The sequence below is a fragment of the Pseudorasbora parva genome, chromosome 11, assembly GCF_024679245.1.
Source record: "Pseudorasbora parva isolate DD20220531a chromosome 11, ASM2467924v1, whole genome shotgun sequence".
NCBI classification, from domain to species: domain Eukaryota; kingdom Metazoa; phylum Chordata; class Actinopteri; order Cypriniformes; family Gobionidae; genus Pseudorasbora; species Pseudorasbora parva.
Genome location: NC_090182.1, coordinates 14,339,246 through 14,361,357, shown reverse-complemented (window position 1 = coordinate 14,361,357; position 22,112 = coordinate 14,339,246). Strand labels below are relative to the sequence as shown.

General features: G+C 35.5%; 1 protein-coding gene across 1 annotated transcript; it reads left to right on the top strand.

Moving 5' to 3' along the window:
- Positions 1–1,394: 1,394 nt before the first annotated feature.
- On the top strand, positions 1,395–16,876 carry sncb (synuclein, beta). The gene is made up of 6 exons (XM_067457170.1): positions 1,395–1,575; positions 2,377–2,507; positions 7,231–7,260; positions 9,882–10,000; positions 14,606–14,692; positions 16,738–16,876. Exons 2-6 carry the CDS (start codon positions 2,387–2,389, stop codon positions 16,765–16,767), a joined length of 387 nt encoding a protein of 128 aa, XP_067313271.1. The 5' UTR covers positions 1,395–1,575; positions 2,377–2,386; the 3' UTR covers positions 16,768–16,876.
- The last annotated feature ends 5,236 nt before the right edge of the window (positions 16,877–22,112 follow it).

Below are 22,112 nucleotides of genomic sequence, written 5' to 3'. Positions count from 1 at the left end.
TTGCATTATGAACTCAAGATTTTATTACATTATATATATATATATATATATATATATATATATATATATATATATATATATATATATATATATATATATATATTTAAACCATTTTAATAATCTAAATAACCTTTTCCACTAACTGCTTTTGTGAAGTGGACAGTTTCCATGGATGTTATATTCTTCATGTAACCATATATACAAACAAACAATCTTTTTTAAGAGTGAGGTTAACCGCGTACTATGTGTGGAAAAAACAAACAAACAAACAAACAAAAAGCTGCGTCATGGAAGACATTACCAAAGCTAATATATCGTGAGTTTTTTTGCTACCCCGTGTATACTATTGTAATTTGGAGGCTGCTGTCCGCGGTGCTGAAACTCTCCCTTTCGCTCTACAGCTGCTGTCAACAAACAACGAATTAGAGAATACTCCTGAATTACTAAACTAATGTTATACTAGTACAAAAACAGCAGATGGCACACTTGCCATAAAAACAGGGGTTGTGTTTAAAGGCTACGTCACTAAAAAAAAAAAAAAAGATCCTCGTGATGTTTGTAAATGTGAGTAATCTCATTTTACTTGATTAACATTTACCTACACGAAAACGCGCGTGCTAGACAGATCGCTCGTTATAGGAAATTATTGGCAAAAGTTTTAAATCACCAGTTGCTACTGATTTTACAAGACTTTATAGACAGTATTGTAATCAATTGGTCAGGCGAGCAATTCGATTGCCTTTCAGAGGCCGATGTCACGATGCGCCCACTTCAAGCAGATGGACAGTGGACACGACACTCATCGCCTGCCGTAAATCCCTACAATCTATGCATGAGCAAGCCTAATGTTCACTTTCCGTCCAGGATCGACAGCATTTACTATACAATTAACGGTTTGACATTCAGCTTGATTTTAAAATCCAGGTCGATATTAAGCCACGGAAAAAGAAGACGCCACGCGAAAAAATAAATAAAAATAAAAATAAAATAAAACATATGTATGGACTTTTCCCGTCCACTTGTGTTAGATGCAAAGGCTATATTTGTAGTTTCTCAATATTTGACAATGCCAATATTTCTTCTCACATTTAGATAGATAGATAGATAGATAGATAGATAGATAGATAGATAGATAGATAGATAGATAGATAGATAGATAGATAGATAGATTGATAGATAGATAGACGTTTTCCCTAAAATATTACAGTGTTAAATGGAACACTAGATGAAGGAAAGACTATCACACTTCACCTGTGAGTAAGTGCAAGTGTTCAAATAACACCTGACAGTACAGTACGAAGCAGATGTGCAATTTGAGCATCTCCTGACGATCTCATTCACCTTTTTATCTGTTAAGGAAGCAGCATAAGTCTGTGTCACGGGCCATTACAGCCGAGGACTTGACCCCCCATGATCAATAGCATGAGCTACGTCGATCGTCTCATCCTCTCGTCCTCATTGGCTGAGCGCACCCAGAGGAAGGCCCACCTCAAGATCGTAGTGTAAAATTTCCTTCCACGATATTTCAATCTACTACGCAATTGAAGCATAAGGACGGAGAAGGCGCTTTAAAAGGTACGTTTTCATTTTAATTTCACGTCTACGAGGCTGAAACGCTGATGTTTGTATTGGCATGGACCGAAATCGTGTGAAACGGTGTGCCCGTAAGGACACAAAACCCCGTGCACATCGATGGAAACGAGTGCTCGCGCGCTCGTATGCAAATTAAAAGATTGCATGTTGAATTTCGTGTTCAACCTGATGATGAACCGGGCAATCGTTTTGTTTTTCCCGTGTCGTGTCCAGCACTCCTGTGTGAGGACATTGGAGAGGTGACACCATATTGTAAATGAGAAGTGTAAGATACATCTCCTTTTCGCGTTTAACATAAAATATCCTGTCTGAAACAATGTCAGATGTGTTTCGGCACACATGGTTCTCCGTTATAGCTACGCATTCGGTCTGTTAAATGACTTGAATGGACTTTAAAGCAAAAATGTATGTGCCCTTTTTATTTTACACAAGCATTAAATGATGTATTCCAGGAAGCCATGAAGATGGCTAGTATAAAATAAGCGCTTTAGGAGCTTTTGAGTAAAAAAAAAAGAATGTTTGTGAACATCTCGATGACACCTCCTGCTGTTAAGCTGGAAAATAACGTCAGCTGATGGTGTGAATGTTCTCATCTCATTGTGTGAGCATGTATGGGCGTTTTATCTTCAGGGAAATTAGACTCCTGATTGTTCGACTGACAGCCTGCTATTACCAAACACACTTGCTCTCAATTCCAAATTAACCCACATTTGTCACATACAGTGCAACACAAACCCTGTTTTTGATTGTGCGCCGCCACATAACTTGCTCTCTTGGATGCAGAGGGGCCAAGATGGATGTTTTTATGAAGGGGCTTTCTAAAGCTAAAGAAGGTATGGCAGTGGCCGCAGAGAAAACCAAGGAAGGCGTCGCGGTGGCTGCAGAGAAGACCAAGGAAGGCGTGATGTTTGTGGGTAAGACATGGAGCATATAATGCTCTTTTTAATGCATGCATATCACGAATCAAGCGTGAGCTTGGTGGGAGTGGGAGGGACCATGAAGCTCAGAGCCTGAGGGCCAGGAGGGGGTTGCTATCTGTTTCACTGCCTCTTCTCAGAGCATCACTATAGGTCCAGACACTATTGTGTAATGTTGTGATTGGCTGGGATATTGGGTGGGGTTTTCCAGGCCTCTTACGTGTGCCACATCTTCTTGAAATTAATAAAACATTTTTTCCCTTAAAGAGCCCTATAGAGCCACATTTTTGCCATATTTTTGAGGATGTGCATGTCTTTGTTTGGTCTCTTTTAACACTAAAGACATTTAGTTTCTAATTAATATATAGGCAGTTTTGGCTGCATATCAATGATTAAGACTACACAGAAGAATATTTGCACATTTATTGTAAATTTACATAAATATATTTAAATATTTTTTAAGAATATCTTTTGGTTTAGTACATTGACAACATAAAAGCCAAATATACAATTTTATTTAAACAAATTGCCTTCCTTACATAATAGTCAAATTTCTCAAACAATATGAATGCGTTGTTATGCATTAAAATATATAGCTGCCTTTATATTGTAGGAAGGTGATTCATCATAAGAGTATTGTCATATTTGGGATCCTTAGCATTTTCCTCATTACTTGATTCTGATTGAATACATTTTTTTAATGTCTTTTAGAGGGTTTTCAGCAGGGTTTAGCATAGGTCCTTCAGGAAGCATATAGATATGTAATACATTAGGGATTATCTATAAAAAAAACTATATATATAAAAAGTACATATGTAACCCTGGACCATAAAACCAGTCATAAGTCGCACAGATATCTTTGTGGCAATAGCCAACAATAAATATATTGTATGGAGTAAAATTATCAATTTTTCTTTTTAATCGATAGGAAGTAAATATCTATTCAATGATATTTTGTAAATTCCCTACCATAAATATATCAAAAATGTATTTTTAGTAGCGATATGCACGGGTATGTACTTAATTTGCACAACTTTAAAGGCGGTTTTCTCAATATAGATATTTTTTGCACCCTCAGATTACAGATGTTCATTCACAATGGTTGTATCTCGCCAAATATTATCCTATCCTAACAAACCATACATTGTAAAAAATAAAAACATAAAAACTACTGGTAATTTTCTGCCAGTACATTATCTAGTAATTTTACGGAAATATCTGTTAACCCTTAAAACACAAACTAATGTAATTCAAAATACAGGTAAAACCCCTGTAAAAAAACAATATTTATACAGTACATTGTGCCCTATTTTTACAGACTGTGTACATCAGCGGAAAGCTTATTTATTCAGCTTTCAGGTGATGTATAGATCTCAATTTCCATTTTTTTGGACCATATTCACATATTTTAAAATATTCAGTAGTACATTAAGTAATGATCTGTCAAGCAATAATGTGAAGTATTGTCGAGATAATATATTTTTTTATATTAAGGGTCCTACTCTTCAGTTTTCCAGAGCACACAGATTGTGGTGTAACACTAGATCACTCAATTTTCCAATATTGAGAATATTTATTTAGGAAGATATGATCCTAGTTGTCCTACTGCAGTATATTTAACTCTAAAGAACAAATGCTGTGGCGGTTTTGATTGCTTATCATTTCTGTGGTTGTCATCACTCTCATAGTGCACAGCCTCCTGAAATGGCATGTTTAATCAACAATGGATTCTACATCTGGAAAATTGAAAGCACTCAAGATACTGGACGGATATTGATTCTAGTATAGCATAAACTGTAAACGGAGAAAATCCATTTCATGTAATCTGATATTATAAGGTGATTCTTAACGTACACGTTAATTTGAGAGTGAAATAACACCACGTGAGATGGTTGACTTTTGGAGCTGATCCAGCATCTCTCTGATCTCCTATCGGGTTGGAAAAAAGCCTTACAGGCCACATGTCACACAATTCCATGAGCTCATAGACCTCTATATGGACTGAGGGCTCTCAGTATAAACCCAGACAAGAGTGACTGTCCAAATTCTTATATGGAGTTGAAAGAAAAGAATTGTATCTTTCCAAACTTGTCTTAAAATAATCCAGCTTGCCCTTCTTGATTCCATGTGCTTTGATCAGTAAGACAAGACTTTGCTGTAATTGGAGACTCGGAGGGCATTTGTGTTTAAGTGCGTGCGTTCATCCCCAGCGACAATACTCATTCATACTCCTCTGTTTTGATGTTGAGATGAATGAATAATAGAATCCCTTCAGATAAAAAAAACTCACATCTGTCCACCAGCATCCCAGGGAGAGACAATTAGCCCAGATATCTCAAGCCCATCTGCGGTTGCTTTGCTAACACATAGAAGATCGCCGTGCGCAGTTGCTGTCATTTCCTTTGCGGTGAACACAAGCTTGCACTTATACCGGACAACCACGGTGACCTGGGACGCCATGCTTGAATGGCCTTATGGAAGTGTGTGTTAGCGCGTGGAGGAGGGGTGAGTGTTAGCTGATAGGTTCTTGTTTCACCTTGGACAGCAGCTGTACATCTCGCACTCTTTCACCCACATACGCCACCAACCCATCTGATGAGAACTTTTGTCCCACTGCTGTTCATTTCCTGTCCGTTTTACATGAATGTCCTCTGTGGGTTCTCATATCGAGCTGTATATTCCTGGCTTGCTGGGAAGAGATGTGATATTACTGAATAATAATATATATATATAATACAGTAATGTAATGTTTGTAATGTTTTTGAAAGAAGTTTCTTCTGCTCATCAAGCCTGCATTTATTTGATCAAAAATACAGATTTTTTTAATTTTATATTGTGATATATTATTACATTTTAAAATGTTTGATTTTCAATTTATTATACTTTACTTTACTTATACATTTATTTCTGTGATGCAAAGCTGAATTTTCAGGATGGTTCCTCCAGTCTTCAGTGTCATGATCCTTCAGAAATCATTCTAATATTCTGATTTATTCTGAGTGTTGGAAACCGTTCTGCTGCCGAATATATTTGATGAATAAAAGGTTCAAAAGAACTGCATTTATTCAAAATAAAAACATATTTTCAAATAACATAAATCTTCTTTACTATCAATTTTTATCAGTTTAACACATCCTTGCTGAATAAAATTAATTATTTATTTAAAAAAGAAAAGAAAAAAAACGACTGACCCCAAATTACTGACCAGTAGTGTATATTGTTGTTACAAAAGATTTCTATTTTTTAAAACATTTGCTTCTTTTTTTAAACTTTTTATTCATTAAAGTATCATAAAAACGTATCACGGGTTATAAAAAAATATTTTCAGCAGAGCAGCAGAGCTGTTTCCAACTTTGAAAATGAATCATTATATCAGAATGATTTCCGAAGGCTCATGACACTGAAGACTGGAGGAATGATCCTGAAAATTCAGCTTTGCATCACAGAAATAAATAATCAATTAAAGTATAATACATTGAAAACCAAATATTTTAAATTGTAATAATATATCACAATATTAAAAAAAATTCTGTATTTTTGATCAAATAAATGCAGACTTGATGAGCAGAAGAAACTTCTTTCAAAAACATTACAATTAGTAATGTGTCCAAACATCTGGCCTGTACTATATATATATATATATATATATATATATAATCTTATATATCTTTTTTTTTCCTCTCTGGTCATTCTAAAAATCTGATTTGGTGCTCAAGAAACCTCTTATTTTTATCAATTTTGAAAACAGTTTATGTTTAATATTTTTGTGAAAACATACAATATAAAGTTTTTAAAAAGCATTTATTTGAAATATAAATCTTTTGTAATAATGTAAAAGTCTTTGCTGTCATTTAAAATAATTTAAATGTGTCCTTGCTGAATAACAGCATTTTTTTTTTTTTTGAAAACATATTTTTTATACAAACTTTTGAATGGTATACTGTATACAGTATATTCTGCATTCCACACACAGAACTGCAAGGGACATAAAATGGACCAAAAACCTCCTAGAAGCTCTTAGAAATCACACAACCGTACCTTAGCAATCTACAACATGCAAATAATAAATGTCAAAGCATTTGGCAAACACAATTCACTTTTTTGTCCCAGGAAAATCTAGTAAAATGATGTGCTTTACGGACATTTCTGTCAGTGATAGATTAAATAAAGCACTTTTAATCTGCTCTTTTAATCTAAAAAGATACTTCTGTTACACTGCAATCATGACCAAGTCTTTCCCCTTTTGAGAAGTGACTTTGTGTTACAATGACTCAAGTGCAGTAGATGAAACACATCAGCTTTAATGAGTCATGGGTGAATGACTCTAGTTTAAACATCTTTTAGCTCAAGAGTAATTTCTCTTCTTCTCACACTTGTAAGAAACATGCTCAAATCGAGACATAGAGTGCCATTACAGTGTATAGTAACATCCTTCTACCAAGTGCTTCTGAGCTGTATTACTCATGCAGGCTGGTTAACGTGACAGGTCTGAGATACAGGTTCTATTAGCTCTAATGATTTTTCAGTGAACCTTTAAATGAAGCTGTACTGGGACTTCCAGGCTTGTATTTCACATTGTCTCTCTACGTATTGCCTGTCTGTACCACGTACCTACTTTCAACCTTATCACAGTTCCTTTATAGGGCGTATTTAATTTGTGTTTATATATTGTAATTGGCTAGGTACGAAATTTTACAATATTTTTTTTTGTTGCTTGCAGGCAACAAGACCAAAGACAGCGTTGCAACAGGTAAGATGATTCTGTAAACTGTTCTTTAGACTCTTCTTGTAAATAATGGATATGTCTCATTTAATGTGTTCAAAGGTCATGGCTTACAGCCAGTAAGTGGAACCGAGACAAATAGTTCTGTGCCTAGGTGATATTTCAGAAGGTTATTTGTCTAGGACAGATGGACAACTAGAAAAGTCAGCGTTTTTCAGTATGATTAACTGTGAGCACAATGTATCTAAACCACAATACCTGACACAAATATAAAATAGTTTTAAGCACAGTTATATTATTTTTATATATATTATTTTAACTTTTTCCTTGTCACTGACAGAATTTTTCGGCTTCACAGGTTTTCACTGTTATACTGTAGGATGCGCTATTACACATCTTCTAAAAGAGTACTGGATGAAAACAGGCGAAAAACAAGCAAAAACAAGCGATATCATACATAAGCAGACGCATATGTAAAATGGCGTGATCATTAACATTAAACAGCATATAAATCAAAACTGACTAATTTAACCGAATAAAATGTCGACCCAGGACGAGCTAAAGGACTTTGCAAGCTTTGTGAGTGTCGATGGACTCTGTCTACTCCTTCTATGTTTTAAACAGGGCTTGACATTAACAAAGCACACCTGACAAATGCTGATTTTTTTATGTAATATATACATTTTCCACTTGTTATCCATACTTTTTTTGCTGTTTATTGCACTTTAACAGTCAAATACACACAAAATAATGTCAAAATCCTGGTCTGGGCGAGCTTACACGTAAACGCAGTCAGTGATGTTTTAAACAGATGAGAAAGAAAACACATGTGTAATAGTGATGAATCTTTAATATGACTCAGGAACAACAAAACCGTCTCAGAGAGTGATTCATTCATTTTGTGTTGACCGCAAAGGCGCAATATCCCATAGGTTTTGTACAGGAAACAAAATTGATTCATTCACGTCTCTAGTCTTCGGGTTCGAGTCTGAGTCGTTCGTTCAAGCCACAGCCCCATAGAAGCTGTTCTGTCTGTACCGGAAAGAGAAACGATTGGTTCACCTCTCGAGTCTTCAGGTCTGACTCCCCTGAGTCTCGTTCTTTTGTCATGTCACGCAACAGCTGTATTGAATAAAGAATTTTTTTACTCGTACAGTTACATGATGTGTTACTGGTCTCAAATTGTAGATATTTTATTTCTTACAATTTCTATATTTTTGTATTTCTGTCATGATGGCTCTTTTCCATAGCACTGGATGTGGTAATAAAGAGTTGATAGTGCTTTAAACGTTATCCGTATAATGAGGAAAATCACTTTGATAAAGCAAAGATACCTACAGTAACAACGTGTGACACACGTGATTGTGACAAAGATCGAACGACTCGAACCCAAGACTCATGACGTGAACTAATCATTTCTGTATCCGGTATGACTGCATAGTTCAGTTTATGTGGCTGTCACGTGATAAACGAACGACTCACACCCGAGACAAGAGACGTGAACTAATCAATTCTATATCCGGTACTACATACATGTATAGCTCAGTTTATGGGGATGTCATGGGATGAATGAATGACTAGATCGGGAGGTGAGGTAAACTGACTGCCTAAATAAATTCACCGTTTCTTTAGATGGGGAATGTACAATGATTGGGGAATTTGGCTATTAACATGTAACATTTTAATTATATTCGGCTAAAATGAACGAGATTTAAAGATCTGTGTCAGTAAAATGATCCAAACTTTCCATTACTAATGTGTAACAGTATAATGGATCCATGCGTCGGGTTTTAAAGTGACAGCAGCCTAATATACCTGCTGCCAAATTATGAGATAATAGTAAAAATATCTAAATGGCCATTTCCCCATGGTATTGAAGTCAATATTGAAAATGCTAAGTGGCTAGTTACTTTGGAAAGCACTAGCCACAGTGGCTGGTGAGCAAAAAAAGTTAATGTCAAGGCCTGGTTTTGATCATCTCTCTGAGTCTGACTCCGATCAAGATGTAGTCTTTGATAAGATCATGGTTTTCTCAAACTTTTGAGGGTATTGAGGGACCAGAGGGTCTGTTATTGCTTTTGATATATTGTATGTTCAGATATTTATACAACAATCTATTTTAGGGACCATGAAACTTTTCTGAAAACAATACAAAATGCTGTCTGTTGACTTTTTTTCGAAAATGCTGGCAGGGAAAGAGTTAAAAAACATACATAATAATATAATGCATTAACTACATAAGTGTTTTTTTTTCTTTCACAGACAGCAATACATTCACTTCAACAGTTGTTTAAATTGCACTGTGAAAAAAGTAAAATTGTACAATTATTGTCCTAAAGATATATTATATATCTACCTGGTATGACTCTGATTATTTAAAGTTTGTTTAAAGTTTTCTATAAACTATTTAAAGTTTTATACCCTTTTGAAGTTTTAATCCAATATAGTCAGGCTTATTAAATAATTATAGAAATGTATTTTCATATTCTCACATATAGCACTGTCATTGTGTAGGAGAGTTGCCTTGTCAAATAACTGACCCATTTGTTTGTCTTTTCTTATATTGACAAATAAATATTGAATCTCTGACTTTGAGTGATGTGTTAGAGTTGGAAATGGGTTTGTGTCTGTGTTTCATCTCCGGTTAGTGGCTGAGAAGACAAAGGAGCAGGGCTCTCAGCTGGGAGGAGCTGTGATGCGCGGAGCCGGAAACATCGCCGCCGCCACCGGCCTGGTGAAGAAGGACGAGTTTCCCAGTGACATGAATGTATGTTCTTATTCTTATATATCACGTCTTTATTTAAAAAAAGATCTCTGTTTTAGGTTACCTGACAATTTTAACATTATTGTTCTAGACACACAGATACAGCTTAAATACACCCCTGGGCAAAAAAAAGAAAGAAAGAAAAAAGAAAATTGGTCCTCATTGTTTTTTGGTAGAAAATGGGAAGTGGTGTGTGAAGTGATAAATCACAATGAAACGTGTTACATCGTGATGGTATAGAGCAGTGTCCTCGAACATCTGGTGAGAAAAAAACGTAAATAAATGTGAGCTTCCTCTAGAACCAGTGAGGTTCCTTCTCGTGTTACGCAGCACGTTTGAGCTTCCACAAGAACCAATGAGGTTCTTCTTGTGTTATGCAGGATGTTTGAGCTTTCTCTATAACCAATGAGGTTCTTCTTTTGTTATGCAGGATGTTTGAGCTTTCTCTATAACCAATGAGGTTCTTCTTGTGTTATGCAGGATGTTTGAGCTTCCTCTATAACCAATGAGGTTCATTTTTGTGTTACGCTGCACGTTTGAGCTTCCGCAACAACCAATGAAGTTCATTTTAATTTTATGCAGCACGTTTGAGCTTCCGCAAGATCCCATGAGGTTCATTCTCATGTGTTACTCAGCATGTTTGAGCTTCTGCATTGCAAGAGTAAATTGCAGAATGGCTTGTTTCCCATAAGTGAAAATTAATTTTTCAACAAGACAATGCTCCTGCCCAAACTGTAAAGAAAACCAAGAAGTGGCTTAAGAACAAGTCCATCAAGCTCATGTTTTGACCTGGTCAGAGTCCAGATTTGAACCCTATAGTGAATATTTGGTCTCACATTGAACTCAAATGAACTGGGAGACTTTTTCAATTTCTCATCAACTGTTTGAAGCCATTAACATTGAGTGGATAGATGACTCTTCTTTCTGTTAAAAGCTTTTCACAAGTTGGGGAAGGCTATTCTAAAGCTAAATTACAATCTACAGTATTTGTGCAATTCGCGCTCATTTTCTGATCAGTGATTTGTGATTAAAATGCTTAAGACCATTGGACACACTTTATATTAGGTGGCCTTAACTACTATGTACTAACATTGTAATTAATTATTTGATACAATGGACTTATCGTGTACATACATGTTTTCATATTGTACTTACATTTTAAAAAAATACCTGCATGTAATAACGTCTGTAATTAATTTCTGTAGTTACATTTGTAATTACACAGTTGGCACTTCCCTTACACCTAACCCTACCCTTAAACTTATCCATATTACCACACCTGTCCCTAACTCTACCCGTATCTCACCTCAATAGCAGCAAAGGTGTTTTGCAATACAATTTGAACACAGTAAGTACATTGTACTTATTTTTTTATGTAAGTACATAGTAGTTAAGGCCACTTAATATAAAGTGGGGCCAGGCCATTAAAAGACCATATACATTGTCCATTAGAGTGCATACAAAAAACTAGGACTGCAGTCCTGAAAAATCAGGTACACCATTCTCCATTTCTGCTCAGGTTTTTTTATTTTTTTATGTAGTAAACACTAATCAATGCACATCTGTGTGTCCAGCAGACATAGACATCTGTTATTCCATGAGAAATATATGCCACTAGAACAAAATAGCACTGTCTATCAGAGGGCTGTACACTACACTTCACCTCACACACTCACCTTCACATCATAACACATGACACATAATGGATCGGTGCTTATCCCACAGGGAATATCGTGTCTTACTTTGTATTTCTGTCCTGCTGAGCCCCCTCTGCTCTCCCCTCCCCCCGTCTCTCACTCTCTTTTTCTCGACCTTGCCCAAGGTCACTTAGCACTTTGCACATTACTTAAAAATGCACAACGGGAGGAGAAGTCAGCCAAACTTCAAACATTGGCAGACCTGCTTCTGTTGAAACACACTGTTGATATCAGAGTCAGAGCACTCTGGGTTTTTTAACAGTAGTAGTAGTAGTGACAAATGTGGGGTATTTCTCGGATTTTCCCCACCAGGCTTAAAAATTAGTCTTGTCCTTTGTGGTGACTCAGTAATCTCTTAAATCACTTAGAGGCAAAATCAGCATAAGAAGCTTGCAGCATATGTGCTTGCAATGTTTACGGTTGTGTGTGTATGAAGCCTGCCGGAGCCAAAGAAACAAACACAATGCCGCTGTCATCGATTTTAAAGCTCTAATGCTTTAGTTAAGCCATCATCCTGATTCATTTGGAGTACAGTTATTGTCATTAGAAAAGTGTTTAATGAACGGTTTAAGTGTGTAGTTTTGCAGTTTTGGTACATGCGAAAGTGTGTGGGTGGTCAGTGCTAACTGTGTTGCTGTACTAGACTGTGTGTGTGTGTGTGTGTGTGTGTGTGTGTGTGTGTGTGTGTGAGCCTGTTTATGAGGACACAAATTTGTATAACTACATGGGTAGTACACTGGTATTACTCTATAAATGTGGTTTATGAGGACATATCAAATGTCCTCATAATTCAAATGGCCTTAAAAACATACTAAATTATGTTTTTTTGAGAAAGTAAAAATGCAGAATGTTTCCGGTGATGGGTAGGTTTAGGGGCAGGGGCTGTGTAAGGGGATAGAAAATACGGTTTGTACAGTATAAAAACCATTACGCCTATGGAGAGTCCCTGTAAACCACATAGACCAACATGTGTGTGTGTGTGTGTGTGTGTGTGTGTGTGTGTGTGTGTGTGTGTGTGTGTGTGTGTGTGTGTGTGTGTGTGTGTGTGTGTGTGTGTGTGTGTGTGTGTGTGTGTGTGTGTGATTAAGGTATTGACATTATGTCTGCAACAAGATAGTCATACTAGAAATTTTTGATCTTGTGAGGACATTTTTGTGCCCATGAAGAAAAAAAAGTTTATACATTTAAATTATAAATGTTTATTTTGTTTTTTAGGAAGAAAGTTGGGGTTACAGTATGGTACAGTCCAGTCTGATTGTGTGGGTCATTCTCAGGAAAAAGTGTCATTTGTCAGTTTTGAGTGTCCACATGACTTACTACTGATTTAAATAACAGATACAGATGTAAAAGTTTGTTGTTATGGGAAGAAGGACATTAATTTAATTTATAAATACATTTCAAAATATCTAAATGTATGGTTTCAATCCGAAAATTCACATTCATTATAATTACATTAAATAATAATTGTGATTTATTGCTTATTTGTCTACCAGCTGTAAAATGTTAGTGTATTAAGGACTGTTTCACAGCTGCAGCTGTAATAATTGTTTATTTGGATTTTATACAATTTTAAAATACAGTATCCTGAAAAAGGGATGTTCCTTTGAGTTTTTTATATTATTATTATTATTATTTTTATGATTTGGTAGTAATCTCTTTCAAAAGAAGGGAAAAAACAAGTTTCCTAAAACCCTCTAATGTTTAAGCACAAATAGCATAGTTTCTATTTACTTTGATTGACTGACATAAACGCTTTGACAGGCTGTGTTGTGATATTAGGGTTGGAGATCGCTGAAATATGACCTAATTGACTGTGATAGCTCAGTTTAAAAATAAACCTTTCAGTGACCCAGAACTGTAAAGAAAATCTAACTACTTACTGTATGTAGGTAATGAGTCTCTCTCGCCTTCTCTCTGGCAAGACATAAAGTGGAGTTTGATAAAACATTTATTAGATACATATGAAGATATAGCATGCATATTAAAGCACATTAACAGATGCACCACTGATGTATTGTACATACAATAAACAGCACATGAAACAAGTGATGATATTTAACCTCTGCTTGGGATAGTGATTTTAAAAGATTTTTTTTTAAATGTATACATCTTATATATATTTTTTCAAAAATGAACTAGTTAATAGCACAATTTTCTGTAATTAATTGTGATTATTAAATTAAAAGTTTTAGTATATTTTTATATTGTAGTAATTTTACATTTAATCTCCCAATTAATGTAGAAACAACATAAAAAGGTATATTTTAAATATTTGATCTAAGGTAGGAAATAAACAGAAAATGAATATGGTTATGAACTTGATAATATTCACTGCATAATTTATAAATTAAATATAGATTGATTTTTGTCTTCTGACATGATCCGGGACGAAATTAAAATAAACCATCCACATGAACCTGATACTGGGATGAGTCTGTACAGAGACACAAACGAGCTGTTTAAACTGGACGCGTCAAAGCTAACGTTCTTTCACTCTTCCTTTTGTCCTGTTGTCGATAGACTCAAGTCTGTACAGTATCAGACACTGTACACTTCAGTGTAGACAGCATCAGTGATTATAATGGGTTTCATTTCCTTTTGACTGTACTATAGGTCTACTGTTTACAGTGTAGGCAAATGTCAGCCGTTAAGCAACTGAATGCCAGTGGGCGGGGCCTATGGTGTGATGATGCTGTGTTCTGGAGGAAGTCGTATGAAAATGTATTTGTCTGTCTGTCTGACGTCACAAATCCCACAATATCCAAATCAAGTTGTTTTTGGAGCTTGGTTATATAAATGCTTTGTTTATAATGAGGAGGATGTTTTAATGACCTTGTATATGTCAAAAGATCAAGGCAAATTGTATTTCCCATGTCATGATTCCTTTAAATGGTTTCACATGTCTTTACAGCCTGAGTTTGGTCAGGAAGCCACCGAGGAGCCAATGGGAGAAGGTCTAATGGACCCTGAGGGACAGACATACGACGAGTCTCAGCAGGTAAGAACATCAGCACTCACAGAGCCACACAAATTTAACAGATACACAAATTAGACGTGTTCAAGTCAAATCTCAAATCACTTTCAGATCGTTTCAGTAACATTTTACAATAAGGTTAACATTATTTAATTACATTAGTTCAAAAGAACTAATAATGAACTGCACTTATTTAAGCATTTATGTATCGTTGTTAATGTTAATTTCAACATTTACTTATACTTTATTTAAATATTATTGACAGTTAATGCACTCTGAACTAACATGAACAAAGCACGAGCTGTGTTTTTATTAATTAACGTTAATGAAGATGAACAAATACAGTAACAAATGTATTGCTCATGGTTAGTTCATATTAGTTAATACATTAACTAATGTTAGCTAATGAAACCTTATTGTAAAGCGTTACCATTGTTTCTATGCTTGTGTAGTTTTATGAACCAGTTGCATTTAATTTAATAAAATTCAAAAAGCTGCTGCCAAATTTATATTATTATTAATATATTATATAATACATTTTTATGTATTGTCAGTCTTGTCGCTTATTATCCAAACATAATACAATTATTTATTTCATAAACCAGTTTTTCATGAACACATTTTCTTTAACATCTTTTCTTATATATATTATACTTCACAGAATTATAATATATAATTTAACCCCAGATATTTTTCTCAAACGTGTCATCGGTACCCACAGATATAGTGTGATTCCCCGTGTGGCGTCTTTCCTCCCCTTCCTCTATTCCTCCCTCCCTCTCCTTCTGTTTGACTTCTTCCTTCTCATTACCTCACTGCCATGTGAATGTTCCTGCTTGGGAGTGGCAGTGACATCAAAAGCCCTGTTGCATTGTGGGTAGCGATGGAGGCTCCCCCTGTCTTGTTAAGGAGATGAGCTCTTCCAGTATGTGCTCTCTCACACACTGGCATCCAGGGCCATCAGATAATGATAATGACATTTTAAAATTGTAGGCTATCTTCAGATGTAAGGTCTTCAGACCTTGCTAATATAACTCAAGTCTGATGTGTACTTATTGATTAAATAAATCAGATGCTTATGATCTGAAAGCATCAGCTGCCACCTGCTGGGGGAAGTAAAGCACTGCAACAGTTCACCCCAAAATGAATCATTTACTTACCCTCAAGTTGTTCCAAACCTGTACCTGTTTCTTTTTTCTGTTGATAATAAAAGAACCATGAAATTTGACTGAAAGCAACATGATTGTAACAACTTGAGGGTGTGTAAATAATGACAGAATTGTAATTTTGGGGTGAACTATCCCCTTAAACAATCAATGTCATGGAGAAAGAATCATGATGATAGGGCGGCAGTGGCTCAGTGGTTCATGTAGGTTGTCTACAAACCAGAAGGTTGGTGGTTCAATCCCCGGTTCCACCTGACCAAGTGTCGAAGTGTCCATGAGCAAGACACCTAACCCCAGCTGCTCCCGACGAGGTGGATGGCGCCTTACATGGCTAACATCGCCGTCGGTGTGTGAATGGGTGAATGTGAGGCAAAAATGTAAAGCTCTTTGCATAAAAGCGCTATATAAATGCAGTCCAGTCCATTGATCCTAGAGACCCATCAATGCGTATTGTGTATAACTAATAGTAGTCATTTTAAAATGACCGTTTTGTCTGAATATGTTCCTTTGGACAAAACTTACAGGTTAGATATTATTAAATAAAGGTGATTTTAATAAGTTTAGTAATTTTGTGTCTGTTTGAATTCAATTTGATTACAGTGAAAAGCATATTGTAGAAAAATACAAAAACATCAAACAATCGAATAGAATGAAGCTGGTAGCACTTAACAGAAATGTTCCATTAGCCAACATTAGTTCATTTATTAAAACAACATATTTTTTGTAAGAGTCTGCTTGCTATTATGTGTGCAAGCTCCTTTCTTTGTTGAAATTTGGTGTGTTTTTTTAGCTTACCCACCAGTGAATGTTTATCTTCAGTATTTGGCGCGGACGTTCGCTTTTGGCTGCTTTTGCTATTCTTCTCATTTTTAAGAAATGTCATTTTTCTGTTTCTGCTCACAGGACAACCAAGATTATGAGCCAGAGGCATAAACTACACATTCCAATTCCAAGTCCAGCCAGCAGCACAAAAAGTTTCTATCAATAACAAGTACAAATCCTAAACACAATAAACCCTGTTGCAAAAAAGAGCGAAAAAAAATACAAAAACATAAATATATATTCCAGTTAATCCTGCCGAGAAATGTTCTTCCTATCAGATATATACTTTTATTATGATCTATTGTAAATGTCATGTTCTGACGGTAACGTGTTGGATGTAGCTCTACGCTGACTGCCGGAGGGCGCTCTGTCTCGTTTCCTTGACTCCCTCCCAATGAAACGAGACCTGCCCTCCCATTGTGACTCTTTGTACTTGTGGACCTGCATTTCTATATGTGTAATAGATGTTTCAGATCTTCCAATACCATATTGGGGGTTAAAATATCTTCGGGTAAATATGATATTATATATAGCTGTGTGCAATGCCTGTTTGTGGGATTTTACTTTCATTTTTTATTTAATATTGAAGCAAGTTATTTATTTAATGTTTCTGAAGTAAGAGTTTTATACGTCGTAACTTTATAGTTGCTTGTGATATCATTCCAGTGGATTATTTGTTAGAATTGGGCAATTTGTATCTGTGTGTATGTATGCGTTTGTGTACTGGAGATTTTGAAGTTAGTGTAAATGTGTCTTGAGATGTTTATGGATGTCAGGTCAATATGTGCTTTACAATGCTGGAATTGTCAATATTAAGGTTTCTGTGTCATTCAAGACAGTGAATCCTCTGTAAATAAAGAAGAAGAAAAAAAACAACAACAAAAAATGTCTTTCTTTCCCAAAAGTAAGCAACTTCCAGCTCCGAAAGTTCCTGAACTTTGAAAAAACGGCCCGTTAAAGGCTTCCTGAAATCAAAATTATTATTTTTTTAGCTTTTAGTATGACTATGTTAGCCTTAAGGTTATGAATTAGCTGGTGTGTTCCAAAACAATGACAACATTTGCATTTAGGAGATATAAGCATTCAAAGCTTGCAGTCTCTCACTTCGTTTAAAATGGATCACAGATTTTTATGACATCATCGCAGACTTCATCTTCTCGTCACATCTTCTGTCCAATCAAATGTGCTCTAGAATCTAAAGTCCCGCCCCTACACTATAAATAGACACGGAAGCTGCGGCTGAAATCGGTCAGTTGTTCACAAATTCACAATTATTTTTACATGCGATAGGTAACGATTCTGTGGAAATATGCTTTCAGTTGAGGCAAATGAAGTCCGGGTTCGTGTTAGTTTCACACGCTCTAGACTAGAGACATAAGAGCACAGAGCGGATCATATGCGCGAGCCGGCGCAGACAACAAAACATATCGGACCCATTTAAATTCTGCACAAAATGCTGTGTTTTAAAGCGATATGAAGGAGATTATGAAATAAACGTTTAGAGATTAGTAGGAAACTGTGGCAGAAAGCCTCTAGTCGAACTATGATTATTAATGAAACGCTATTGGCTGTTTTTAAAAAAGGGGAGGAGCTTTTTACAGCTGGAGCCTTTAGCACTTCAGTGGGCCTTTAAGTCTGGTTTCCACCAAAATTACCCAGAACAATTTGTCCCAGAAACTTTTTTCCCAGGAACTCGTTTCCCCTCAGACCTGTTGCCGTTTCCATGGTTTCCAGTCTGTTGACGAAGGACTGTGCGTGACTTTCCAGAGCCCTCTTGGATTTCGTCCCCCACGAAAAAACTTAATAAAGCCTGAACCTCGTCTTCGGTCACATTTTTTAAACTCCATTGTTGATTTGAATAGCAAACTGCACGCACTGCAACAGACTTTTAGGTTGAAATAAAATGCTGCATGAGCTCCCCCAATCAGCATGTTCAGTACCAAAGGCCCATCCCCGAAAGTTCCTGAACTTTGAAAAGTACAAGTACAAGTACAACAAACAAAGCAGGGCCGTTTTGAGGGGGAAATGTTTACCCGGAACTTCTTATAGACCCCGGTTTCTGCAGTCGAAACACACCGAGTACCTGGGGAAAGTTCCCGGGATAGAAACGCGACTTTAGAAAAAAGGTTTAAACCATTTTATTTTACAAAGTGTCCGTTACACATCTTGTATGTTCTTACTCTATAATAACAGTAAGTTATGCATAATCACAAGTAGCTAACCCTAATCCAAACTCAACTCTATAAGCACATTTTGTTAATTAATATTACTCAGTACTTGTTTGTGTAATTACACTGTAACAAGGGCACCTTAAAATAAAGTGTAACCAAAAGATTCAATGGGGTTGATGTTTTAGTTTTCCACATGATCAGGAATAATCATGGGTTCATTTTAAGACCCTAGTGGGGTATTAAAAAAAGTTATATACAAGGAGAAATGTCTTAAATTATTACATAATGCTTTCCTGTTTAACAGGTTATTAGATTTTTTTCTAGTGATAAATTAGTTTTACATGATGTTTAATACATAAAATAAAAAATAAATCAAAACAAAATGAATTCATTAAAACTAAATCATTTAATTATTCCATTAAGGGAACCCCTAAAGGTAAATGAAGCGGTATATGAAGCGCCTGACAGAACTATTTAAGAGTGACATTAGTGCCAAAAGTAGCACATATAATAATCATCTACAACCACTTCGTTTGCTATGTTGTTATATAGCACGATGCAAAGGCAATTGTATATTTTAGTGTGTCCATCTTTTGGCTTCCAAAGTAATATATTACATTCAAAGAACTTATTCCCTCCTGTCCTCCTCCCTGTCTCCTATCAACAGGATGTCTGGCTGTGTGACCAGAACAGAACTTAGTGCTCTAGACATGCTGAGCCCAGCAGAATCAGTACAGTGCAATAGCTGAATAGCTGGCATACCTGCATAAGCCGGGCACCATTGATGGATTAGCACGTTTTCACAAGAGAATGTGGTGCCCTCCGGCAGCAGAGGGTATTTAAGGGCCCCTGCTGGCAGCATCCCTCTTACACCGAGCCACTAGGACTGTGAGTGTATGTGATCAGTATCATGGCTTCCCTTAAGAAGTCTCTGGACGGGCTGAAGAACAAAACACAGACAGCCACTAAAGGCGTCACTGACCGTGCAGGTACAAATGGATGCACACTGCTCATCCACTCTGTCATTTGATATATGTGTGGTAACGTTATTATTATTATTATTATTATTATTATTATTATTATTATTATTATTATTATTATTATTATTATTATTATTATTTTAAGAAACAATAGCTGTCTACTTTACCTTTTATTGTCCCAGATAATTATTTAAAGAATTTAATCATTATGATGTTTTTTTTTTAATGTTTTGATTTTTTTTATAATTCAAACAGAAAACAAGATTATTTTGCTTACTCCATTTGCAGATTATTTTGCTTATTTTAAGCAAAAACTCTTAATTTTGAAGTTTTTTCCCCCAAAACAAGACAATTATTTTTACTTGTCTAGTAAATGTTTCTTAATGTAAGAATTTGTCGATATTTTGACTAGAAACAAGACAAAAATACTAAGTATACTATGTAAGCAAAGCATTTTTTGCAGTGTCTAACTGATTTTATTTGTTTAAGTATATTTTCATGTATTGTTCAATTATTTTTTGCTGTAATTTATTTGATTTTTAAATGTTTTACATTTGTTGTACAAGATTACATAATACTGACAGCATTACAGTATAAAACAATCTGTCTTTAAGATTTGCATATTTCAATTACATGACAAATTCCATCAAATTAAATTAGGTATATATATATATATATATATATATATATATATATATATATATATATATATATATATATATATATATATATATATATATATATATATATATATATGTATATATATGTATATATATATATGTATATATATGTATATATATATATATATATATATATATATATATATATATATATATATATAGTCACTTTCAGAATAAATTAAATTATTATATGAATTTTTAAAGCTTAAGTTTGTAATTTTGGAACGGGGAAAAAATTACTTTGGCATTAATTGAGCTAATTTAATACAAAATTAGCAAAGTTAAGCTTATTCAAATAATTCAAATGTAAATAATATGCATTATTATTTTATTATTGTAGTCTAATTCACCATGCATTAATGTAATTCTTTGGTACTGCTTTTTGAGAGACTTGTTTGATAATGTTATTTCAGTTCAGGCATCGCAAGATGTCGTGCACCAGGTGGCAGAGTCCGCCAAAGAAACCACCAGTGAAGGTAAGAGAAAGCTGCCAGCTCAGGAGTCTGCTATTACATCTGTACAGAGATAAAGATTTTTCCCTAACAAATCGTGTGTGTGTGTGTGTGTGTGTGTGTGTGTGTGTGTGTGTGTGTGTGTGTGTGTGTGTGTGTGTGTGTGTGTGTGTGTGTGTGTGTGTGTGTGTGTGTGTGTGTGTAAACAGCTGCCGAGGAGGCGTCCAGACAAACACAGTCTGCTATAGACACCGCTTCAGGGAAAGCATCGGACACCATTAAGAAGTTTGGACAAAAATTGAGTTCCAAATAAATGCCACACTTTCCAATTTGACATTCCTATTTATCGGAATGGATTCGCCTTTAAATCTTGTGAATTAAATTGTAAAAAAAATACTTTTGTAAATGTACTGGCTTGATTTCATCTGCAGGTCCAATGCTGATTATATCTAAAGATTTCATTTCAGTTTGGTTGTTGAGCCTCCTATTTTCTGTTCAAAGATTCTTGTGCTTTCAAAATACATGATACATTCCGTTCAACTGCTGTAGAGTTTCTTTATGTCCATCCTATGTACATTTCTATTCTAGTGTAGTAATACTTTGTGAGGATAGAGTATGCAAGAACACGTCCACTTTCTCAGTAAACCCCTTCTATTATTTTTCTCAGCTCCCACGTCACCGGAGGAGGGAGGAGGGGGGAGGGGGAGTCTATTTTGCTATGGCAACATAACACAGACCACAGTGAAAGAACTTTCATTCAAAAGTGCTTTAGGGCAGCTCCTGTTATTCAGTACTCCTGTGGATGTTAAGAGATGATAATAACCCCTTAAATAACATGCAACATGTTGGCGCCTACTAACACATCCTGTCTTGATCAATTCAGTGTAGTTAAATTCAGAGAAACCGCAATAAAGCATCGCACTGGACATCGTTTAGATGCTTTTTTAGATGATTATTTTGTTGAAAAGATTTCTGAGGGATGTAACATACATGGGAAACTACTTCATTATGGCTAAATTTGCCCTGCAGATAAAGTATTTTAGGCTGCGTTTACACTGCAGGTCTTGATGCACAGGTCTGACCTTTTGACCACATCTGATTTCTTTGTTTCGCCATTAGACACGATTTCTGTTTACATTAATCCACACCAAAAATCATTCTGTAGGTGATTTC

What these genes read in the sequence shown, in the direction of transcription:
- sncb (XM_067457170.1), top strand. Translation starts at nt 2,387, where the DNA reads ATGGATGTTTTTATGAAGGGGCTTTCTAAAGCTAAAGAAGGTATGGCA. An exon ending in GGAAGGCGTGATGTTTGTGG is followed by an intron (nt 2,508 to 7,230) that starts GTAAGACATGGA and finishes TGTTGCTTGCAG; the next exon opens with GCAACAAGACCAAAGACAGC. An exon ending in CATACGACGAGTCTCAGCAG is followed by an intron (nt 14,693 to 16,737) that starts GTAAGAACATCA and finishes TTCTGCTCACAG; the next exon opens with GACAACCAAGATTATGAGCC.